General features: G+C 44.2%; 1 protein-coding gene across 2 annotated transcripts in view; it reads left to right on the top strand.

Moving 5' to 3' along the window:
* Positions 1 to 22,551, top strand: part of NHEJ1 (non-homologous end joining factor 1) — a 90,348-nt gene extending 67,797 nt beyond the window's left edge. The window contains exons 6-8 of one of the 2 annotated variants that reach the window (XM_012146435.4): positions 19,188 to 19,305; positions 20,099 to 20,217; positions 20,976 to 22,551. In XM_012146435.4, the coding sequence (XP_012001825.3) occupies positions 19,188 to 19,305; positions 20,099 to 20,217; positions 20,976 to 21,050 (312 nt within the window). In that variant the 3' untranslated portion in view covers positions 21,051 to 22,551. Of the gene's footprint in view, positions 1 to 19,187; positions 19,306 to 20,098; positions 20,220 to 20,975 lie in introns of those variants that run through there. The other variant, XM_042244258.2, reaches the window with a different exon arrangement.
* Positions 22,552 to 23,747: the final 1,196 nt, after the last annotated feature.

Raw genomic sequence — 23,747 nt, 5'->3', positions numbered from 1 at the left:
TCAGAGCCTGGCACATAGAGGTACTCAATGAATATTTGCTGAATGAACCTGAACTCTAGTTTACAGTCTACTGGGAGAGATAGGAAACAAGTAAACAAATAATGGAAAATTATTATGACTGTTTTGAGGAAAAAGAATAGAGTGCTCCAAGAACAAATACTTTAGGTAAGGGTACCAGGAGAGGTACCATTTAAACTGAGATCTGAAAGATGAGAAAGAACCAGCCACTTGAAGAGTAGGGGAGATAGATACATAGGAGATGCCCGTAAGCCCCTGCCTGGTTAGTATCAATGCTGAGAAGAAAGTCAAACTCTGCCTGTCTGTTTATCTAGATTCTTGTAGGCTATTTGTAGAAAAAAGAAGGGGTCTACTGTTGATTCATGGTTAGTCTGTTCACCACTGCCCCCACCCTACCCCTGTTCTTCACATATCCAGCTTGATTTTATAATGCCTCAGACCTAGTGTTTCTGACTGGCAGTCAAAGACTCCAGTGTGTGCCCAGCAATGAGAACAATTATTTGTTTATGTGACTGACTCCCCAACCAGACTATGAGCTCCTTGAAGGCAGAGAACTCTTTCTTATCCTTAGGACACAGCATACTCTCTGGCAGAGTCAACAGTTTTTTTTTGTTTAATGACTTAATTAATAATAACAGTTAATATTTAGTGAGTGCTTTCTGGACTTCCCTGGTGGCTCAGATGGTAAAGAATCCCCCTGCAATGTGGGAGACCAGGGTTCGATCCCTGGGTCAGTTAAGTTCCCTGGAGAAGGGAATGGCAACCCAGTCCAGTATCCTTGCCTGGAGAATTTTATGGACAGAGAAGCCTGGTGGGCTACAGTCCATGGGGTTGCAAAGGATTGGGTATGACTGAGTGACTGACACTTTTCCATGTGCAGTGTGGTATAGTGAGCACTTCACATGCATTACTTCATTTAATCCTCAAACTTACTCTAAAATGCAGGCAGTATTCTTATTCCCATTCTACAGCTGGAGAAATTAAAGCTTTGAAAGATAAAGTGATGGACTGGGATCTGAGTGCTTTGCCAAATTGAAGTGCTCCTGGCTTACCTGGTGGCTCAGAGGGTAAAGCATCTGTCTGCAATGCGGGAGATCTGGGTTTGATCCCTGGGTCGGGAAGATCCCCTGGAGAAGGAAATGGCAACCCACTCCAGTATTCTTGCCTGGAGAATCTCATGGACGGAGGAGCCTGGTAGACTACAGTCCACGGGGTCACAAAGAGTTGAACATGACTGAGTGACTTCACTTTCATTCTTCACTTTGATTGTATTCAAGTAGCTGAGGTTGCTTAGAACTTCAGGAGAGTGGAATTAATATGTTACATACATGATCTCATTTAACAATCCTTGCAACAACCCTCATTGATCGGAATTATTCTACTCATTTTATAGAAAGAAAATTGAGGCTCAAAGAGATTAAGACACTTAGCCAAGATCATGCAAAGGGGGACTTCCCTGGAGGTCCAGTGGTTAAGACTTTGCCTTCCGGTGCAGGGGGTGTGGATTCGATCCCTGGTGGGAGAACCAAGGTCTACATGCCTTGTGGCCAAGAAAGCAAAACACAAGACAAACGACATTGGAACAAATTCAGTAAAGACTTCAAAAATGGTCCCCATTAAAAGAAAAATCTTAAAAAAAAAACATAAAGACACTTAGCCCAAACTATGTAAGTGGTGGGCTTGTTTCCAAGGCTAAGCCTACGTGACTCTAGAGCCCATGCTCTGTCCCCACTTGGTGCTAATGCCAGTCACTTGGCCACTAGGCAGGAATCTACTGTTAAAATCCTTTGAAAGAAAGAAAAAAAATCCTTTGACAGTTGTCCAGGCCTGCCTGTTGGGAGGCTGAGAGTCTATTCCTGAAAAAAGTAACAGAGAACAGACAGAGGAGAGTGGGAGAATAGAGACTTTATCTTTTCTAAAAAATAAAAATAAAAAAGTTTTTTGAAAAATTGGGGTATAATTCACATACCATAATATTTACCAAAAGTATATACAATGAAAATGTACAATGCTGTGATTTTACAATATTCATACGACTGTATAACTACAGCTGCTATCTACCTCCAGGAAGGACCTTTTTATCACCCCCCCAAAAGAAACAGTGCACCCACTTGCAGTCATTTTCCGTTTCCTGCTCCCTCATTCTTGGAAAATGCTAATCTACTTTATGTCTCTGTTTGGAGTCACCTCTCCTAAATGTTTCATACAGATGGAATCATACAATATATGGTCTTCTGTGTCTGACTTCTTTCACTTAGCATTGTTTTCAAGGTCCATCTATTGAAGCAAGTATCTACTTTGTTCCTTTTTATGGATATCCCTTTATATGGATATACCACATTTTGTTTATTCATTCATCAGTTGACGGACAGTTGGGTTGTTTTCCACTTTGGGGTTGTTATGAATAAAGCTGCTATGAACATTTGTGTATAAGTTTTGTATGAACATACATTTTCAGTTCTCTTGGGTATATACCTAGGAGTGCAATTGCTCGGTCATATAGTAACTCTATTATTTAACTTTCAGGGCAATTGCCAAATTGATTTTCTTCTTTTAAAATAAAAGTATAAGATGCATATAGAAAAGTGCCTCTGTTGTAAACAAAGAGCTTGAAGAATCACAACATGAACATAGCTATGTAATCAGCACCCAAATCAGGAACTAGAAAATTTCCAGTACTCAGTACCTACTGTCTCCAAAGGGTCGCTGTCCTGACTTCTAATACGATAGGTTAATTTTGTCTGTTTGTGGAATTATATGGTATATACTCTTTTGTGTCTGACTTCTTTCACTCAACAAAATTTTTTTGAAATTCATCCATGTTGATAGTACTTTGTTAATTTTCATTTTTATATTTTATTGTAAGACTGTACCACAATTTATTCATCCATTTGTGTTGGATGTTTCATGGCGGTGGTGGTTTAGTTGCTAAGTCATGTCTGACTCTTGGTGACCTCATGGACTATAGTCCACCAGACTCCTTTGTCCATGGGATTTTCCAGGCAAGAATACTGGAGTGGGTTGCCATTTCCTTCTCCAGGGGATTGTCCCCACCCAAGGATTGAACCTGGGTCTCCTTCGTTGGTGAGATGGATTCTTTACCAACTGAACTAACTGGGAAGCCCTGTATGCTTCATAGTTATGCATATATTTAGATTTCATAGATACTGCCAAGCAGTTTTCCAAAGTGACTACATCAATTTGTATGCGCACAAACAATATATAAGAGTTCTGGTTTGTACCACATCCTTGTCAACACTTGTATTATCTGCCTTTTCCTTTTAGCCATTTATAGTGCATGTGTAGTGGTCTCCTACTGTGGCTTTTTAATTCCCCCAGTAACTAATGAGGTTCTGAACATTTTCGTGTAATTATGGATCATTTAGCTATGACCAAGCCTTTTGTCAGTTTTCTATTGGGTTATTTGATTTTTTCCAATTAATTTCTCAGAGTTCTTCAAATATTCTGAAAATGAGTCAGCCCTTTGTTCATTATATGTTTTACAAATATCTTCTCCCGCTTGAGAGCTTGCTTTTTTACTCTCTAAATTGTATCTTCTGATGAACAGAAGTGCCTAACTTTGATATAGTCTAATTTATCAGTCTTTTCTTATGATTTATGTCCTGTTAAGAAATCTTTGCCTACCTAAGGTCATGAAGATCAGGCCCTTATCATGAGCACGGATGTGTGTGTGCGTGTGTGTGTTATGGGAGGGCAGTGCATCACTCTGTAGGTTTCAGGAGGTGGAGAGGATAGGTGGGGTGGGGGTGGGGAGGCCCTGAGATCACAGCCACCGTGATCTGTGTTCCCAGCTGTCAAGCATGTAATGGGGAGTGAAAGAGAATCCCTCTGGTGGTAGAGGTCCCACAGATGATACTATCAGGTCCTCTAAATCACCTCTGTGCCCTGCAGACCCAGCTGACTGTCCTCTCTTCCCCGCTAAAACAGGGGGAAAATGAAATATGTGCTCCTGGGGAGTGCTGGGGGCACAGGGCAAGGGTCATGCGCTTCAGTCAGATGCTTGCTGTATGGCTGTGATTTTCTTTCTGTCATTAGACCTGATGCTTTTTTCTTTTTGGTTCTCACCTCCTCATTTCATTTCCATTTGGAGAAAGGATGGTGAGGCGGCTGACTTGAGATGGGGGTTAAACTATCCTTCAGACTGGTTGTCCCAGAGAGGCGGGTCGGTGCCCCCCGCCCCGAGCCAGAGCTGACAGGAGCTGCTTGTTCTTCCTGGAGAAGGAGTGGGAGTAGAGAGAGGAGGAATGAGAGTTGCCGCTGCATTTTCTGAGGGGCTCCGAGGATTCCTCCCCCCAGGAAACCACTCACGTCCCCCCTACTCCAGCCCCTTTGCTGCTTGTTAGTTAGAAAGCCGTGGTCTGTGCTGGGGCTGGGTGGGGCTTCAGGGACAGTTTGGGCTCTGGCTCTCCAGAGGGGAGGGGGTGGTTATGGAGCGAGCAAAGGGTCACCGCTTAGGCTGTACCATTTGCTTGTCACCTTGAGAAGTTCCACCTTGTCTAGCAAAACCTCCTTTCAGAGGCACCACCACAAAGGGCTCTTATGAGAGCAGCGGCCCCTGCCCCCACCTTCACTTCCACTCCCTTTACCATTATTTTTCTTTTGGGGGCAGAGCTGAGGGGCCTTCCTGCCATGACTTTGAGGGGCTGTACTTATTTGAAAAGGAGATTTAGAGTTGAGAGCCTCCCCGTACCAGAGATTCATTTCCCTGATTTTCTAGTCCCATTAGAGGACAGTCAAGGAGTTAATAAGTAAAGTGTTTCTTCTCTGGAGGGTGTTTTATCTTTTCCCTCTGTCAGTCTCTTGGGCTATTTGGAGATTTAAGAAAGAAGGCAAGAGAGGTACATTTTAGTACTATGATGTCTCAGAACCGGGGCGGACCAAGCTCCTCCTGGGGAATGGCAGGTGGGGGATGGGAGGGACAAATGGCTGTTTCTGGGGGTGATTTTTAAAAAAATCTTATTTTATTTATTTGTTTTTGGGTGTGCTGGGTCTTCATTGCTGAGGAGGCTTTTCTCTAGTTGTGACGAACGGGGGCTACTCTTTAGTTGCAGCATGCAAGCCTCTCATTAGGAGGGCTCTCTTCTTGAAGACCATGGGCTCTAGGGCGCCCAGGCTCAATAGTTGTTGCACACGGGCCTAGTTGCTCCAAGGTATGTGGGATCCTCCTCCAGGGGTGATTTTTAAGAAGCCACATAGTGGAATGGTTCAAGTGTGTGTATGTTCTGGGGATCAGCTTCCTGGGCCTTTTGCTGCCCCATTCTGCTAATCTCTAGCTGTGGTGTTGATCAAGTTTCATAACCTCTCTGAGCCTTTCTTTTTTCCTGTATAAATTAATGAGACTGATTATCAGATTACTTAATAGGTTTACTGTGAAGATTAATTGAAATAACACATTAAAATGCTTTGTAGGACATGCATTAACTTTGAAAAGACATCCCAATATACATTAGGTACGGACAAGTATTATTTAATTCCATTTATACTAGGTACCTGGAATAGTCAAATTCATAGAGTCAGAAGGTATGCTGGTAGATGCCTGGGAGGAGAGGGGGTGGGGATGGTGGGGCTGGGGGGTGGGATGGAGAGTTAGTGTTTAATGGGGATAGCGTTTCTGTTTAGGAAGGTAAAAATTTCAGGAAATGTATTTATACATTTGTATGTATACATGTATGTTATACATAAATGAGAGTTATACAGTAATGTGAGTGTACTTAGTGCCACTGATCTATACAGTTAAAAATGGTTAAAATAGTATATTTTATATTATGTGACTTTTACCACAGTAAAAAAAATTTTTTTTTAATGTTTTGCCTAGTGCCTAGTACACTTAAAGCATTCCAAAATGTTAATCTCACTAATAAAATTCAAGCCTTCTGTTTGGACCTCTCTTTATAGTCTTGCTTTCCATCTCCCTTCTCTTCTGACTGTGCAGTTCAGGGAGATACCTAGGCCTTCCTTAAGCAAAACCAGAAAAATCTAGACTTTATCTTAAACTGTTTTGAATTCTGTACCTATTTTATCTCAGTTGCATTTCTAGCTCTGTCAGGGAGAGTGAAGCACAAAATGACCCCATTTTGAAGAGCGGGCCACACAAGATAGTGATGTAAGGATTTGACTGGACTATATCCATGCTTTGATGGGTGAGTGTACGCATGTGTCTATTCTCCCACCTAGGTATAAAGGTAGGGAGGACAGAGGTGAGCTATAATGAATGTGTAAAGTCTCAAACAGAAGATTAGGTTCAGACCTATTTGTGTTTTTCCCTTAGCAAAGCCCCGTGCTGTGGGGGTGGGTGCTCAGGAGCCAGAGGCCGACAAGAGAGCCTGGCGAGGTCAGTCTTCGTGGGGCATGGTGGTCAGGGTGGGCCTTGTGCGACCCAGACCCAACAAAGCCAAACCAGACCAAACACAGGGGCAGGTCAGCTGTCTCAACAACTTCACAGACGATCTCAAGGGCAGCTTGCCTTGTGTCCTTAGTGTGCCGGATCTCTCCCAAGTCACCAAGGTTTGTGATCACTGAACTGAGGGAATTCAGAGGGGTATTCTGTGAGGGTCAACACACACAGGGACCCCTTGAGCTAGGATACCGCCTGAAACACCGCATCCAAGTGAGCTGCTGTGGAAACATTTCAAGGGAGGCGAACGGAGGTTGAGCTGGTTGTCTTTTAGAAACCTGGACATTAATAAAAAAAATTTTTTTTTTAAATGGGACTTACCCAGCGGTCCAGTGGTTAAAACTCTATGCTTCCAATTCAAGGGGTGGAAGTTCAATCCCTGGTCAGGGAACCAAGATCCCACATGCCACTCAGTGCCACACAAAAAAAATGGAAAAATAAAAACCTAGACATTACCACCACTTCTCTTTTCTCTGCCCTATTAATGTTTTGTTGGGGTTTTTTTCCCTCAAACTCTGAAGAAACTGTGATATTAATCCCATCAAAAACATATGACTAAAAGAAATATGTATATATGACTATTGGAACTTCCCTGATGGTGCAGTGGATAAGAATCCGCATGCCAGTGCAGGGAACATGGGTTCGATCCCTGGTCCGGGAAGATTCAACAGTGCAAGGGAGCAACTAAGCCTGTGGGCCACAACTACGGAGCCCAAGCTTTAGGGCCCAAAAGCCACAGCTGCTGAGCCGTTGTGCTGCAGCTACTAAGCCACGCCCCTGGAGCCTGTGCCCTGCAGTAAGAGAAGCCACTGCAATGAGAAGCCCGTGCACCGCAACAGAATGGCACCTCCTCGCCACAGTCAGAGAAAGCCCACTCAGCAACAAGGACCCAGTGTGGTCAAAAATAAATACAATTTAAAAAATATTTTTTAAAAAACCCATATTTGGATCCAACGCATGAAAGTGAAAAGTGAAAGTGAAGTCGCTCAGTCGTGTCCGACTCTTAGCGACCCCATGGACTGCAGCCCACCAGGCTCCTCCGTCCATGGGATTTTCCAGGCAAGAGGACTGGAGTGGGGTGCCATTGCCTTCTCCGATCTGCAGATCATGTTTCTCTACTTTCCAAATAGCCTTTTGTGAGTGTATATTGCTTCACAATGGAAACACCATACTGGAACCTCTTGCCCAGGCCTCACTAGGGAGCAGGAAACAATGGTGAGAAAAGGTTCCTGGTAGAACCATTGTTGGACAGGTTGGGCCATGTGGAATACTTTAGCTAAAATTTTTCAGAGAGTAAACTGTGCTTTGTGTGCTTCTGAAGTAGGAAGCTTTATTCTCCACTCTTATGCTCACCACCTCCCCAAAAAAGAGGGTAAGGAGAATGGAAGTGAAACCTAGCCTTGTGGGTAGGTCCTGTACATTGGGAGAATAAGGGGGATCTTTGAGAGGCAATGAGAGCATTTGGGGGGAGGTCAGGAGACATCATTTACAAGGAGCAGGCAACCCTTACGTGTGTTATTTAATGCAGTCCTTCTAACAGCCTCATTAAAGTGGATACTGGTCTCCTCATTGTTCTGGTGAGGAGACAGAGGCTAAAAGAGGTTAGTAATATAGCTGCTAACTGGCAATGCCAGGGTTTAAAGCCAGGACCTTGGTCCTTACTAGAGACTGAGGGTTGGGCTTATGTGGTGATAGTGGATGATGCACTCCCCAGAGGTTACGAGCTAGGTTTCTGACCTAGCTGTATCCCCCTGACCTAAGCTTTGAGTAGTCACTGAATTGTTGGAAGATCATATATTTTGGGATGCACTGGGGAGAGGTTCATAACTGGGTGAGACGCTGGCTGCTGTAGGTCCTAGAGCATTAGGGCATTTCTTGAGCTTCCTTTGTCCTGCAAAGGGAAAGGACAGCATTTCTCGGGGACTTACTCTACTCTTTCCTTTAATCCTTTCACAAACTCTGTGATGTTGATGTTGTCTGTCTCAGTCCTTCCTTTCCAGCCCCCATAACTACCCATCCCTCCATCTGTTTCTCTCTCAAGATAAGACATTGATTAAATACAACTTGCCCAAAATGTCACAGCCAGCAAATAGAAGACCTTAGATACAAATCTGAGTCTTTGAGGCTCTAAAGCCAGAACTTAAATCTTGTTTTTACTTCTCTTTTCTTTTAGAGGGTTTTTTGGTCCTGATTCCCAAATAGTTTTGCTTCTTCTTCTTTGAATGAGAAGCCACTTTGGGCTTCTTCTTTTTAAACTTTCTGATGCTTGCATTGGTCATTGGGTTCACCTTTCTCACTCAGTCTCCCTCTTTTATTATCCACACTGAGTCTGTGCTGTTGATCCAGGGGCCATTTCAGGTTATCTCTGATTTTATTTTAGGTTTCTGGATCATCACTCTGTAGCCTCTGCCTTATGTCCTAGAATAGAGATATCCTTGATTCCTCTCACATTCTGTATACCCAATCCGTCACTGAATCCTATCAGCCATTCGTTCAGTTCAGTCACTCAGTCATGTCCAATGGACTGCAGCAACCCCATGGACTGCAGGACTCCCGGCTTCCCTGTCCATCACCATCTCCTGGAGTTGGCTTAAACTCATGTCCATTGAGTCAGTGATGCCATCCAACCATGTCATCCTCTGTCATCCCCTTTTCCTCCTGCCTTCATTTTTTCTCAGCATCAGGATCTTTTCCAATGAGTCAGTTCTTTGCATCAGATAGCCAAAGTATTGGAACTTCAGCATCAGTCCTTCCAATGAATATTTAGGACTGATTTCCTTTAGGATGGACTAGTTGGATCTCCTTGCAGTCCATAGGACTCTCAAGAGTCTTCTTCAACACCACAGTTCAAAAGCATCAATTCTTCAGTGCTCAGATCTCTTTATGGTCCAACTCTCATATCCATACATGACTACTAGAAAAACCATAGCTTTGGCTAGATGGATCTTTGCAAAGTAATGTCTTTGCTTTTTAATATGCTCTCTAGGCTTGTCATAGCTTTTCTTGCAAGGAGCAAGCATCTTTTAATTTCATGGCTGCAGTTACCATCTGCAGTGATTTTGGAGCCCAAAAAATAAAGTCTGTCACTGTTTCCATTATTTCCCCATCTATTTGCCATTAAGTAATGGGACCAGATGCTATGATCTTAGTTTTCTGAATGTTGAGTTTTAAGCCAACTTTTTCACTCTCCTCTTTCACTTTCATCAAGAGGCTCTTTCACCACCCTGAGGATGGTGTCATCTGCATATCTAAGGTTATTGATATTTCTCCCGGCAATGTTGATTCCAGCTTGTGCTTCATCCAGCCCAGCATTTTGCATGATGTACTCTACATAGAAGTTTAAATAAGCAGGGTGACAAAGTACAGCCGTACTTTCAAATATACCCAGAATCTAACCAGGTCCACTGTTGCCACCCAGGCCCAAGCTACTGTCATCTCCCACTTGGTTAGTGCAGCAGCCTCCTAACAGATCTGCTTACTTGTCTTTCTGCACTCAAAGTGATCTTTTAAAAATGTATGTCAGCTCGTTCTACTCTCTTCTTTCTAACCTCCAGTGGCTTCCCATCTAAAAATCACGTGCTGTATTATTTTGTGATTTCACACAAACATGTGTCCACATGTCTGCCATGCTTTTCCTCTGATAATAGGGGGACCGCCTAATTTGTCATTCACATTGGGACCCTTATAAGAGAGAAGAGGAGCTCTACTGACAATGACAGTAAACGCAGACTGAGGCTGATGAGGCAAACTGGGAGGAATCTGGTCACCAGGTCTAGAGAGTCACGTGGAACATTCTCTTACTTCCCCTAGGTCTCTAGAAAGTATCACCTCACAGTGAGGTCCTCTTTGACCACTGTTTAAAATTGCAACACATTCCTGCCCCAATCCCCAGCCTGTGCTGATTCATTTTCCTCTGTGGTGCTGATGCCATCTGATAGAGTGTATGTTGTTGTTGTTTTTTAAATGTATTTGGCTGCGCTGGATCTTGGTTGTGGCATGTAGGAGTTATTAGTAGTTCCCTGACCAGGGATCAAACCCAGGCCCCCTGCATTCAGAGGGGGGAGTCTTAGTCACTGGACCACCAGGGAAGTCCCTAGAGTTTTTTCACTTCGTTTTAGTTGGAGGATAGTTGCTTCACACTGTTGTATCGGCTTCTGCCATACATCAGCATGAATCAGCCATAGGTATACGTATGTCCCCTCCCTCTTGAACCTCCTTCCCACTCTCCACCCGGTCCCACCTCCCTAGGCTGTCACAGAGCACCGTCACACAGCAGATTCCCACTGGCTATCTGTTTCACATATGGTAACGTATAAGTTTCAATGCTGTCCTCTCCATTTGTCCTACCCTCTCCTTCCCCTGCTGTGTCCACAAGTCTGTTCTGTATGTCTGTGTCTCTGTTGCTGTCCCACAAATAGGTTCATCAGTACCATCTTCCTAGATCCCAAATACGTGTTAATATACAATATTTGTTTTTCTCTTTCTGACTTACTCACTCTGTGTAGCAGGCTCTAGGTTCATCCACCTCACTAGAACTGACTCAAATTCATTCCTTTCTATAGCTGAGTAATATCCCATTGTATATATGTACCATTATCCATTCATCTGTCGATAGACATCTAGGTTGCTTCCATGTCCTGGCTATTGTAAATGGCGCTTCAGTGAGCACTGGGGTACATGTGTCTTTTAGAATTGTGGTTTTCTCTGGGTATATGCCTAGTAGTGGGATTTCTGGGTCATACAGAAAATGGCAACCTGCTCCAGTATTCTTGCCTGGAAAATTCCAGGGACAGAAGAGCCTGGTGGGTTATAGCCCATGGGATCACAAAGAGTTGAACGTGACTGAGCATACACACACATACACACAAACCCACATGGTATTTTTTATACCTGATTTTTTTAAGAACTCTCCATACTGTTCTCCATAGTAGCTGTATCAATTTACATTCCCACCAACTGTGCAAGAGGGTTCCCTTTTCTGCACATCCTCTCCAGCATTTATTGTTAGTAGGTTTTTTTGATGATGGCTCTTCTGACTAGTGTGAGGTGATACCTCATTGTAGTTTTGATTTGTGTTTCTCTAATAATGAGTGATGTTATACATTTTTTCATGTGTTTACTAGCCATCTGTATGCCTTCTTTGAAGAAATGTCTGTTTAGGTCTTCTGCCCGTTTTTTGATTTGGGTTGTTTGTTTTTCAGATTTTGAGCTGCAGGAGCTGGTTGTATGTTTTGGAAATTAATCCTTTGTCAGTTGCTTCATTTGCAATTATTGTCTTTTCATCTTGTTTATGTTTTCCTTTGCTGTGTGAAAGCTTTTACGTTTAACTAGGTCCCATTTGTTTATTTTTATTTTCATTACTCTAAGAGTATATGTTTTAATTGTTGCTTTTTGTTGTTGTTCAGTTGCTAAGTTGTGTCTGACTCATTGCAACCCCGTGGACTGTAGCACACCAGGCTCCTCTGAACCTGGAATTTGTTCAGTTTGATGTCCATTGAGTCAGTGATGCCATCCAACCATCTTATGGTCTGCCACCTGCTTCCCCTTTTGCCTTCAGTCTTTCCCAGCAAGTCAGTTCTTCGCATCAGGTGACCAAAGTATTGGAATTTCAGCTTTAGCATCAGTTCTTCCAATGAATATTCAGGGTTGATCTCCTTTATGATTGACTGGTTTGATCTCCTTGCAGTCCAAGAGGCCCTCAAGTCTTCTCCAGTACCACAATTTGAAAGCATCAATTCTTTAGCACTCAGCCTTCTTTATGGTCCACCTCTTACATCTGTACATGTCTATTGGACAAACTATAGCTTTGACTATAAGGACCTTTGTTGGCAAAGTGATATCTTTGCCTTTTAATATGCTGTCTAGGTTTTTCATAGCTTTTCTTGCAAGGAGCAAGCATCTTTTAATTTCATGGCTGCAGTCACCATCTGCAGTGGTTTTGGAGCCCCCAAAATAAAATCTGCCACTGCTTCCACTTTTCCCCCTTCTATTTGCCGTGAAGAGATAGGATTGGATGCCATGATCTTAGTTTTTTTAATGTTGAGTGTCATGCTAGTTTTTTCATTCTCCTCTTTATATGTTTAAATTAGTTATATTTACTGTTGCTCTCCCCTCTCTAGAATGTAAACTTCAGGAGGACAAGGGATTTTTATTTCTTTTGTTCAATGTACTGTATCCCCAGCATCTACATCATCCCAAACACTGTAGATAACCAGTAAATATTAGCCAAATGAATGGGTGAGGAAGCAAGAATTCTCTTCTAAAGAGTCTGTCTCCTTGGAGTTCTCTTCCCAAACCGGTTTTCTTATTCCTTTCTATTTATTTTGGTGACCCTTTGGTAATTTGAGACCTTAGAATGGTTTTCCAGTGTGCTCGTACCCCTATGAGGAGCTAATGATGCAATTAATAGGAAATGGCAACCCGCTCCAGTGTTCTTGCCTAGAAAACTCCATGGACAGAAGAGCCTGGGGGCTACAGTCCATGGGGTCGCAGTCATGATGGAGCACACACACCATGCTTTCCTAACCTGACTTGGGCCCCCTAGGGAAGGAAGTTTGTACAAGAGGGAGAAGAGGATTTTTACCCTTGGGAAGTCACATGTTTGAGGCCCTACCCTGGAAGTTATGATATTGAGACAGGCAGTGTCAGATCTTGGGGCTGTGCCAGCTTCTGGGGATGGTGCCAGAACCAAGGACCTACTCAGCTGGTGCTGGGAGTTCCAGTTTGCTCCTTTCCCCTTTCTCCTCTGTCTTTTAAACCTGTGTACTTCACCTGTGGGTCCATATAGAGTAGAGTGAGCAGTGTCTCAAGGTCCAGCCTTTCCTGACCCAGACTTCTAAAATGTTTTTTCTTTCTGAAGCAGCCTCAGAGGAAAGAGTAGATGAAATGGGCATGAGGTCTGGGGGTCGGATCAGACCTTTTGTTTCTGATTGGAAGTGGCAACTGGGATGGCTCCAACATCCTGTTGGGGTCAGGGGGTAGAAGGGAGTCTTAGAATTTCCAGACCACTGGGAGTGAGTTTTAGACTCAGTGAAGGTGGGAGTTATTGTTAAACAGGAGGGAAGTTTGGGGCCTAACAACCAAAAGGAGCCGCCAGAAGGACAAGAAGGGGTGATCAAATGCCCTTTTTGATTTCTGTGACTTTCGTTTTCCTAACGCTTTTGATATGGCCATAAAGCAGGGGCCAAAGTCCTGGTGGGCTCAAGGTGAGAGTGACAGAGCTCTTGGGACTAGAGTGTGATGTGGCTCTTAGTCACAGTACTAGCAGGAAGTAGTGAAGAGGTTCTAGTGTAGCAGAAAACCTAGAAATGCAAACCTAGAGGAAATGCCTGATTACTCAACATGACACCTGTAATGCTATATTATGCTGTATCAGTAACAGTTTGAAGTCAGGGAAGCCTCGGCAAGTAGTTGTGTAGCAGAGAAAGCCACTTTATGAAGCAAAAGCAGTTCCTTATGGGCATATCCTTAATTCAGAAAATGAAGTCCTTTGCAGTTTGGTGGTCATGAATTAGCTGTCCAGTCTCATTTCCCATCAGATATTCCCACCTATGGGCTTCCCTGGAGGCTCAGATGGTAAAGAATCCACCTGCCAATGCAAGGGATGCGAGAGACACAGATTCAATCCCTGAGTTGGGAAGATCCCCTGGAGAAGGAAATGGCAACCTACTCCAGTATTCTTGCCCAGAGAATCCCATGGACAGAGGAGCCTGGTGGGCTACAGTCCATGGGGTCGCTAAGAGTCGGACACAACGAAATGACTACGCACATGCCCACCTGGCCTATCTTTTCACACCTTTGTGCATCAAAGACTTCCACTACAAAGTCTGACCTTGCAGAGGCTTCCACTACAAACTCTAACCTTGCAGAGGCTTCCACTACAAACTCTAACCTTGCAAAGGCTTAATGCCATCACCTCCGAAGTGTTTTGCAAGACTCTCAGTGAGACTTTGTCCCTTTCTTCTTTGCTGGGTTCTTATTGCTCTTTGTTTATAACTCCCTTATAGCATAATGGCTGAAAAAACAAAAACAAAAACACATACAGGTTCCTTCTTCTATCTGAAAGTGAGAGCATTCCTATGAAACCTTTCATAAGCTGAAATGGTGTAAAGTGAAGAAGTACTTACCTTTCTACATAAAAGTGAAAATCTCTTTTGGATTTTTTCTAGTTAGCAAAAACAGGTACTAATGTAGGCTTTTCCTAAAAGCAAAGTTGTTGTTTAGTTGCTGAATCATGTCCAACTCTTTGCGACCCTATGGACTGTAGCCCACCAGGCTCCTCTGTCCATGAGAATTCCCAAGAAAACTGGAGTGAGTTGCCGTTTCCTCCTCCAGGGGATCTTCCCAACCCAGGGATCGAACCTGCATCTCCATGTCTCCTGACTTGGAGGTGGACTCTTTACCTCTGAGCCACTGGAGAAGCCAAAAGCAAAGTGGCAGAAAGCAAATTTACAAAAAGTGGGGGATACCTGAATCTGCCTCTTTCCTATGTGTGACTGTAAACTCTTGGAGGCGGGGCTTCTGACTTATTTATCTTTGTACTAACTCTGTCCTGTTCTGAGGCAGGAAGGACTGGTGCATCCACTTCCCCTCCCCCAGTCCTGTAGTAACTGGCTCATGATAGAATCTAAGTAGCCTTTTTGCCAAGTAGGATTGATTCTGGGTTAATCAGATGAACACATTATACAGTAGACTGACCTGGCTCTTCTTCCCCTCTCCATTCTGGGCAGTGACCCGCTTGTGGCTGGTACACCTTGCTCCTGGCTCAAGTGTACTATAGCAGGAGGCACTGCTGTTTGCTTTTCTTAGTCCTGACTCCAGCTTCTCCCTTTGATCTCTGCTGCTTGCCCCAGCTCACCCCTACCATTGTCCTGGCCAGGGAAATAATGTTTCTCCTTCCCAGGCTCAGGCCTCACCACCTCTTCCCTCACATATTCTGAGAATGATGCCCAAGGAATTCGTGATGATGGGGAACAGATAGAACAGGATTATGGGTATGACCCTTCAGCTTTCTGAGGGTTCCAGGTAGGGCCAGTTGCCTCCTTGTTATCTGCTCGCTTTTTTCTTTTCCTTGTCCCCCAAGGGATCTTGTTTCTGAGCTGGAAGGGACTATATACAGATGATCTGTGATGCCAAGAATTAAGGACCTGTAATCCTAGGGAAGGTTGTATTGTCCATTGAACTAAAATTCTATGCTTCAGAGAAGTCCCTAGGGTAGTTGTTAACATGTGAGGGCCCTGAGGCCTCATGGTCTGGATTCTAATCCTGTTCCCACCAGTTACTAGCTGTGACTGGGTAACTGCTCAGCAGGGTAGGGTCATCCTCATGCCCACCATGTCCATTCACTCACACGTAGTTACTGAGCCACTCCTGTGAGCCAGATTGTTCTAGGTGCCAGGAAGATAGCAGTGAATAAGACAAAATGGGTTGAACATTTAAATACTTAGAACAGTGTCTGTGCTGTGCTTAGTTGCTCTGTCGTGTCCAACTCTTTGTGACACCATGGACTGTAGCCCGCCAGGCTCCTCTGTTTGTGGGGATTCTCCAGGCAAGAGTACTGGAGTGGGTTGCCATTTCCTTCTCCAGGGGATCTTCCCAACCCAGGGATCGAACCAGGGTCTCCCACATTACAGACAGATTCTTTACCAGCTGAGCCACCAGGGAAGCTCTAGAACAGTGTCTAGCACATAGTAAATATGTTTCTCTTCCTAGTGCTTTTCTGAGAAGGGATACTCAGATGGGATGACCTTTGGCAGCAGCTGCAGGATCAGATCTCTCTGAGAAGGGAAAGGATGGAGGAAGGGCTAAGATACAGGTTCTGGATTTGGACTTAGTTCCAGGACAGCAATAGCTTGAACAGCCTTTTATTTCTGGCACTTTATTTTGAGACTAAATACATGCATTGGTTAAAGGTCACTCTGGAAATTGTATGAGTCTGTTTAGTTCCGTAGAAACGGCAGGAGGAGATGCCCCCGTGGACTACCTAGATTCCAGCTGGCTTTTTTGTACAGACAGCACAGTGCCGACCCAGCCATGTGTGGGTGACTCTAAGAGAGGCCATGCTTCCTGAGCAGCATGAAGGGACATCCCGGAGACATGAGATGTGAGGACAGAGAACAGCTGTTTGTCTCTCTGCTGTCTGGGCTCTCTGGCCACGGCATAGAGGACTTTCTGCTGGAGGAGATTGCTTGGGTGTTGGAGAGCTGAACTTAGGAAGGAGAATGAGGTGAGGCAGAAGTCCACAACCTGTTTCAGTTCATTCCTTAGGGAATGCTGCTGAAGAGGACATTACACTCTGAATGTGATTGCTGCTGGAAGCAAAGCCTGCACTCAGGGCTCTTGATTCACCGTCTGTGGTTTCCAGTGAAAGTTCAAGACTGACACAGTTCTTTTGCAAGTTGGGTTGGAATAGAAATCTATGGAGTAGAAATCTTTCCTGGAATCAACCAGTTTTTCAGCTACCACCATAATTGGGGGAAAGAGCTGTGTAATCTTGACCATGGTTTAGCAACTACTTCACTGCCTCTCCCACTTTCTCTCTCCCATCCTTCTTCCACCGTGGGTTTGCAGAAATGCATGCTTTTATAGCACAACAGAAGTGCCCTCGATGTGAGATGGGAGCAGTCCAGGATTCTTGGGTTCATTCCCATGTGAGCTGCTGGCAGGGCTTTCCTTTGAGACCTGCTAACCTGGCTGGGAACCACGACAGTCTGCATGCACAAGGACAGATGAAGTGGCTCTGGGCCCTTTCCAAGATCCTAAAGTACTGCCAGGTTTAGGTCCACTGGACACCATACTCTTTCATCTCATTTTGATTGCACTTTCTTCAGTTTTCAGCCATTACTTAAACTCAGTTCAGCCAAGTGTATGAAACTTGAACTAGGCAAAACATTTTGCTGTGAATGTAAACTCATAGTTCCTTCCATAATGAAGGAAACAGATAAATATGGTGTGATTATGGCAGGGTTTCTCAACTTTTTTTCATTATCAACTTCCAGAGGAACCTTTTAAGACATTTTCCCCTAATTATCCCCCCTAAGAAAACTTTAATACCACAGGTATACCAAAACTCTGTTTATGTACTATTTGTGTATCTGTGCCATATACATTAAAAGAGTAAGATTTTTTTACCCCTCCCACCAAGAGCAAATTTTCTCTGCCCTGGGTGGGAATATCACCCCTATTGTGAGTTCATGGATTATAGTAAAGCACAATAGGATTGCATAAGTAATGTAAAACGGCAGGCAAGCCTCCAAACTTTGTAAGCTTTGTTTCTCCCATCTCCTTTGACTGAACATCATTGCTCCATAATTTATTCTTTCTTTCAGTCTGTCATTTCCATTTTGCTCTCTTTCCCCTTTCCTTGATTTCATCCTTTTTCTCTCTCCACTGTAGAAGTTTCGGAGTAAATTTGATTAAAATAGTAGTCTGGGAACTTCCTTGGCAGTCCAGTGATTAACAGTCTTCCTTGCAATGCAGAGGATGTGGGTTCCATCCCTGGTCAGGGAACTAAGATCCTACATGGCATGCAGCAGTTGAGCCTGTGCACTGCAACTGCTGAGCCGCTGTGCGCCACAGCTAGAGTCCATGCACTACAATGGGAGATCCCGCACGACAGCTAAGACCAGATGCAGCCAGATACGTATAAATAGAATAGTAATCTGCAACTCAGGGATAATTTAAAGCATGTGATTTTCTAAGAAAGTTCTCTAAAAGGTTATCCTTTTGGAGGAGAGAACCTACAAACTTATGAGGTATTCATGGGGAGGCATAACAGATGTAAGTATTGAGAGAAATAAAAATATTCGTTTGGAATTGCCTTTCAGAAGAGATGACCTCCCAAGAGGTCTTCATATCAGTCCCAACGGGTTTGGCTATGTATTGGATCTAGTGTGTTAGTTGCTCAGTCATTTCCAACTCTGCAACCCCATGGACTGTAGCCCACCGAGTTCCTCTGTCTGTGGAATTCTCCAGGCAAGAATAGAAGAATGGGTAAACCACTCCCTTCTCCAGGGGATATTCCTGACCCAGGGATCGAATTCTGGTCTCCTGCATTGGAGAAGGATTCTTTACCATCTGAGCCATAGCTTTACCATCTGAGCTATGACCAGTGTAGATAGCATATTAAAAAGCAGAGACATTGCTTTGCCAACAAAGGTCCACCTAGTCAAAGCTATGGTTTTTCCAGTAGTCACGTTTGGATGTGAAAGTTGGACTTTTAAAGAAAGCTGAGCAACGAAGAATTGAGGCTTTTGAACTGTGGTGTTGGAGAAGACTCTTGAGAGTCCCTTGGACTGCAAGGGGATCAAACCAGTCAATCCTAAAGGAAATCAGTCCTGAATGTTCATTGAAAGGACTGGTGCTGATGCTGAAACTCCAATACTTTGGCTACCTGATTCGAAGAACTTACTTATTAGCAAAGACCCTGATGCTGGGAAAGGTTGAAGGCAGAAGGAGAAGGGGACGACAGAGGATGAGATGGTTGGATGGCATTACCAATTTGATGGACATGAGTTTGAGCAAGCTCTGGGATTTGGTGATGGACAGGGAAGCCTGGCGTGCTGCAGTCCCCGGGGTGACAAAGAGTCAGACAGGACTGAGTGACTGAACTGAACTGAGCCACTAGGGAAACCCCATATTGAATCTAACTTCTATATATAAACTTTTGGGATTAATGCCAGTTCTGCCAGTGGGATATCAAGTTTTTCTCTAGCAATCCCATGTAACCCATGATAACATCTCCTCTCCCCTGTAGAAACTACCAGAGGCATGCAGTGTTGGTGATGGAAGACCCTTCGCCACAAATCTGCAGAGTATGTATATGGCAGTCACCAGACAAGCGATCCAGGTGGGACAGAGGCATCATGATGCTGGTACGTAGCTCTAGAGGTATTGGTCCCCCTGGGGTTAGAGTTAGGGTCTAGGTTTGTGCTGTCCATTATGGTAGCTCTAGGCAATAGTGACCATTTAAATTTAAATAAATAAAAATTAAATAAAATGAAAAGCTCATCTCATTTGCACATTTCAGGTGCTCAATAGCCACATATGGCCAGTGGCTACCAGATTGGACAGCGCAGATCACAAATATTCATTCTGTCACTATAGAAAGTTTATTAGGACTAGTCTACATGCCTAGGAGAATTTTGTTGTTCAGTCACCAAGTCGTGTCCAACTCTTCACGTGCAACGTCATAGACTGCAGCACACCAGGCTTCCCTGTCCCTCACCATCTCCTGGAGTTTGCCCAAGTTCATGCCTATTGAATCAGTGATGCCACCCAATGGAGAATTAGAGAACCGGGAAAAAAAGTTAATCTCCCTACCTGAGATGTGGCAGGCAATACGGAGAACAGTTAGCTGTTTTGAGTCACAGAGACTCTTGTCCTACGTGGTTACAATTGGCCTGAGGAATCTTCACAGTAGAAACAGCTTTCCAAAAGTTAATTGGAAGTGAATTTGTGTCTGTTTGCATACTAGTACCAAGGCTTGGACAGAGGGGCCTGGGATGCTATAGTCCACGGGGTTGCAAAGAGTCAGACATGACTCAGTGACTTAACAACCACAACAACCAAGGCCAGGCCTTTATCAGAATGCTTGGTAAATGCTAATGCCTTCCTGGTAAGAAGAAGGCATTTATTACTATCTTCCTTTGATCTTTCTGGTTTCAGGAGATCCCCAGACCTCAAGCAGTGCTTTCTCACATATAACTGATAACCAACTTTTGAACCAGGTAGAAGAGCCGGTCTCCTCAACACCATCCCTCCCAGGACCTGAGACAGAGCCCACAGTAAGTCATGAGCAGCTTCCTAGATAGCATTTCAGGAGTTGAGAGTATCTGGGGAATTTCTTGGTGGGCCAGTGGCTAAGACTTCTCGCTCCCAATGCAGGGGGCCCAGGTTAGATCCCTGATCAGAGAACTAGATCCTACATCCTGCAGCTAAGAGTTTGCATGCTGCAACTGAAGACCCTGCTTGCTGTAACTAAAAGATGCCACGGGCTGCAGCTAAAGATCCTATGTGCCGCAATGAAGACCCTGTGTACTGTAACTAAGACCTTGCACAGCCAGATAAACGAATTAATTAAAAAAAAAACAAAAACCAGTCAGGAGAATCTGCATCTATAGCTCCCAAGCTGGTGGTCCCTGGAATTGTCACCTAGTTGACCCTGCCTTAACCCAACATGGGGGGATATTTGTGACCTGGCGTCCAAATTGTGGATTGTGGATTTCTAGATGGAGAGTCATGGTCTTTTCTGTGTTCCCTTGCTGTCATCTCTCTGCAGTTCTTCCGAATGATGGACCTTGGCTCCCTTTCAGCCTTATTGCACTTCCAGTGATGGTCTATGAAGTGGTTCCCTAGGGGAGAAGGGATACAGCGTGCCTCTCCTACATAGACTCTTCCATCACATTCACAGCCTGCCATGGACATCAAAACCCCCGTGTCAGTCACCCTTCTTAGCCAGAGCCATGGGAGCAAGGAAATTCTTTTCTTAACTTAAGTGCAACTGTTCAAAACCTCTATTAACTTGGATTTCTTTGTTTTCTAGGTTTCTTCAGGCCCTATGCAGAGACCTCAGCTGTTGAAAGTCAAGAGGAAGAAGCTAAGGGGGCTTTTCAGTTAACTTGTCACCATCTCAACTGCTGAGGATGGACTTGGAGAGTAGTTTCCTAGTCTTACCTTGGAAGGAGCTCCTGTGGCAGCAGCATCTTTGACACAGAGTTATACAGTCAGAGACTCCACTGTAAGGGCCAGATAACTAAAGCTCATGTTGACAGGCATGGCTACTGTTAACAAGGGAATCCTGGCTCCAATCCACTGGGCACTGGCCTTCCTTGTCTGAGTGAAAGACAGTTTCTGGGAGTCCCACACCCTCCTTTCTTTTAGGGAAGGTTCTCTAGACTTAGGATCTATCATGGACTTTAGGTATATGGGGCAGGTCAGCAAAAAGGCACAACATACTAAGGAAGTCTTGCCTATCTTTCTAGAGTCCTTAGCTACTCCCAGATGCTTCTCAGAGACACTCTTCTCTAGCACAGAATAAAAAGCACTCACACTCCTGCTTTTGAGATTGCTTATCTGTGGAACATATAACCAACCCATTACTGGATCCCAGCCCACTAATGTCTCTGGATGAAGTCAAGGCCCTTGTCCAATCCTTCAGGATTCTTTTTATGCTTCTCTTCTGTGGCTTGTGCTAAGGCTCCACTGGGGAGCACTGATCTTGAAACCTCTCTCCATAGTCTTGTGCCCTATGGCTTCTGTGCTTCTTGGTCCAGCTTGATACGGGGTGTTTTTTTATCTATTTCTGAGGCATAGACAACAGGTTAAACCACAACATGGGATTGAAATGACAAAGAACTGTGAGCCTTAGGGCCAAGTTAGTTTCCTGGAGTGGGAGAAAAAAGAATTTTGCTCTCCCATCCTTCACTTCAGATAGAGTAAATAGAAGAACTAGAAAACATAGGAAGACTGGGAATAGGAAATGGCCACGGTTCTCTGGGACCAACCGAACTGACGTATAGAATGAATAGTGCTTAGCAGGAAAAGATATAAAGCCTGTATGAGATAGACTGTCTCAGTTAGAAGGTCAACTTTTTGGACAAATCTAGCAAAATTTGGAGCTTCCCTGGTGGTTCAGTGGTCAGGACTACGTGCTTTCACTGCCACAACCCCAGGTTCAATCCCTGGTTGAGGAACTAAGATTCTACAAGCTACAAGGCTCAGCCGAAAAAAAAAAAAAAAAAACAACAACAAAAAGATTTAACAGACCAGCATTCATAAAGCTCTTTGGCCTTCTCTGCTAGGTTTTCCTCTATAGGTAATACCATCTGAATCTTTACCTTGGAGAGACAGGAAGGAGAGTAGAACTCAGACATTCACTGGAAGCTGTTAGGTAGAGGAAGGGGTCGGGGCAGAACCCACAGAGGCCTTTTCTGGTTTATTTACTCATGCTGGTCAAAGGCCTCCTCAGTCACATCGTCTCTCTTGGCACCGAGAGAGAAACACATAAGACTGGTGTTTCTGCCCCCGTGTCAAGTCTTGGGAGAAAGAGGACCATCCAAGTAATAATAAAATAATGATGATTGTAATAACAACAATAAACAGTTACCATCTATTAAGCAGTTAATGTGTACCAGCTACTCTACTAAGTGGCAACGGTGGTTCAGTCAATAAGTGTGTCTGACTCTTGTGATCGCATAGACTGTGGCCTGCCAGGCTCCTCTGTCCATAATTTCCCAGGCAAGAATACTGGAGTGGGTTGCTATTTCCTTCTCCAGGGGATCTTCCCAACCCAGGGATCCAACCTGCCTCTGTTTTTTCTCCTGCATTGGCAGGTGGGTTCTCTTGCATTTGTGCCACCTGGGAAACCCCCCTATTAGAGGTCACACAGCTAATAAGTAGCAGCCAGAATTTGAACCCAGACTGTTGAGTTCTGAGCTGCCTTATTATATACCTCACTGAAAACATTTTCCAGGAAGGATGTAAAGTCATTCTTTTCTGTCTTCAGCTGTGACTATTTTTTTCCTGTGACCCTACCTATTTTTAAGAGGATGTTCTTACTACTCCCAGTTAGCTCTTCAGGGCTTTCCCAATGCCCCAGTGGTAAAGAATCTGCCTGCAAGGTGGAAGACACTGGTTTGATTCCTCGGTTGGGAGGATCCCTTGGAGTAGGAAATGACAACCCACTCCAGTATTCTTGCCTGGGGAAAAAAAAAAAAAACTCCCATGGACAGAGGTAACTGGCAGGCCACAGTCCATGGGATTGCAAAGAGTTGGACCTGACTGAGCAACTGAGCATATTAGCTCTTCAAGGGAGGAGCCTTGGCAGACTCCAGGACTTACCCCAGGCCTTCACCTGCTGGCAGAGTCTGAAAGCTCCACCATGGCTCATTCCCAGTTGCTGCTGATAAGTTTCTTTACCTCCAGGCCAGTGCCCCGGTCTGTGCCCTGGTGGTGACTGTCATTGAAGTACATAGGGAACTATGTAAAAACAATCTATCAGATGACTCACTTTGTTGTTTAGTTTCTCTTGGCATAGTATAGAGAGAGAGATTTCAAGGTATGAGACCACATGGAAAATGGAGAGACTTCCCCAGCAAATTGAAAGAAAATAAGGGTTCTTCACTCTAGGTAATCCCTCTGCCCTAAAAGCACAGTCTCAAGAGAAGGCATTTTTTAATCAGAGGGGGGATCAGGGGCTTGTGAATCCCCTAAAATTATAAATAAAATCCTAAGAGCATATTTTTTTTTCATGCTCTCAAAAGAATGTGTAACTTTTTAAAAAGGTTAAATGAGAATATGCCTAATGACTTCCCTG

This window comes from Ovis aries, chromosome 2 (genome assembly GCF_016772045.2).
Source record: "Ovis aries strain OAR_USU_Benz2616 breed Rambouillet chromosome 2, ARS-UI_Ramb_v3.0, whole genome shotgun sequence".
NCBI lineage: Eukaryota > Metazoa > Chordata > Mammalia > Artiodactyla > Bovidae > Ovis > Ovis aries.
The sequence above is the reverse complement of the archived record's forward strand: the minus strand, read 5'-3'. Positions and strand labels throughout refer to the sequence as shown.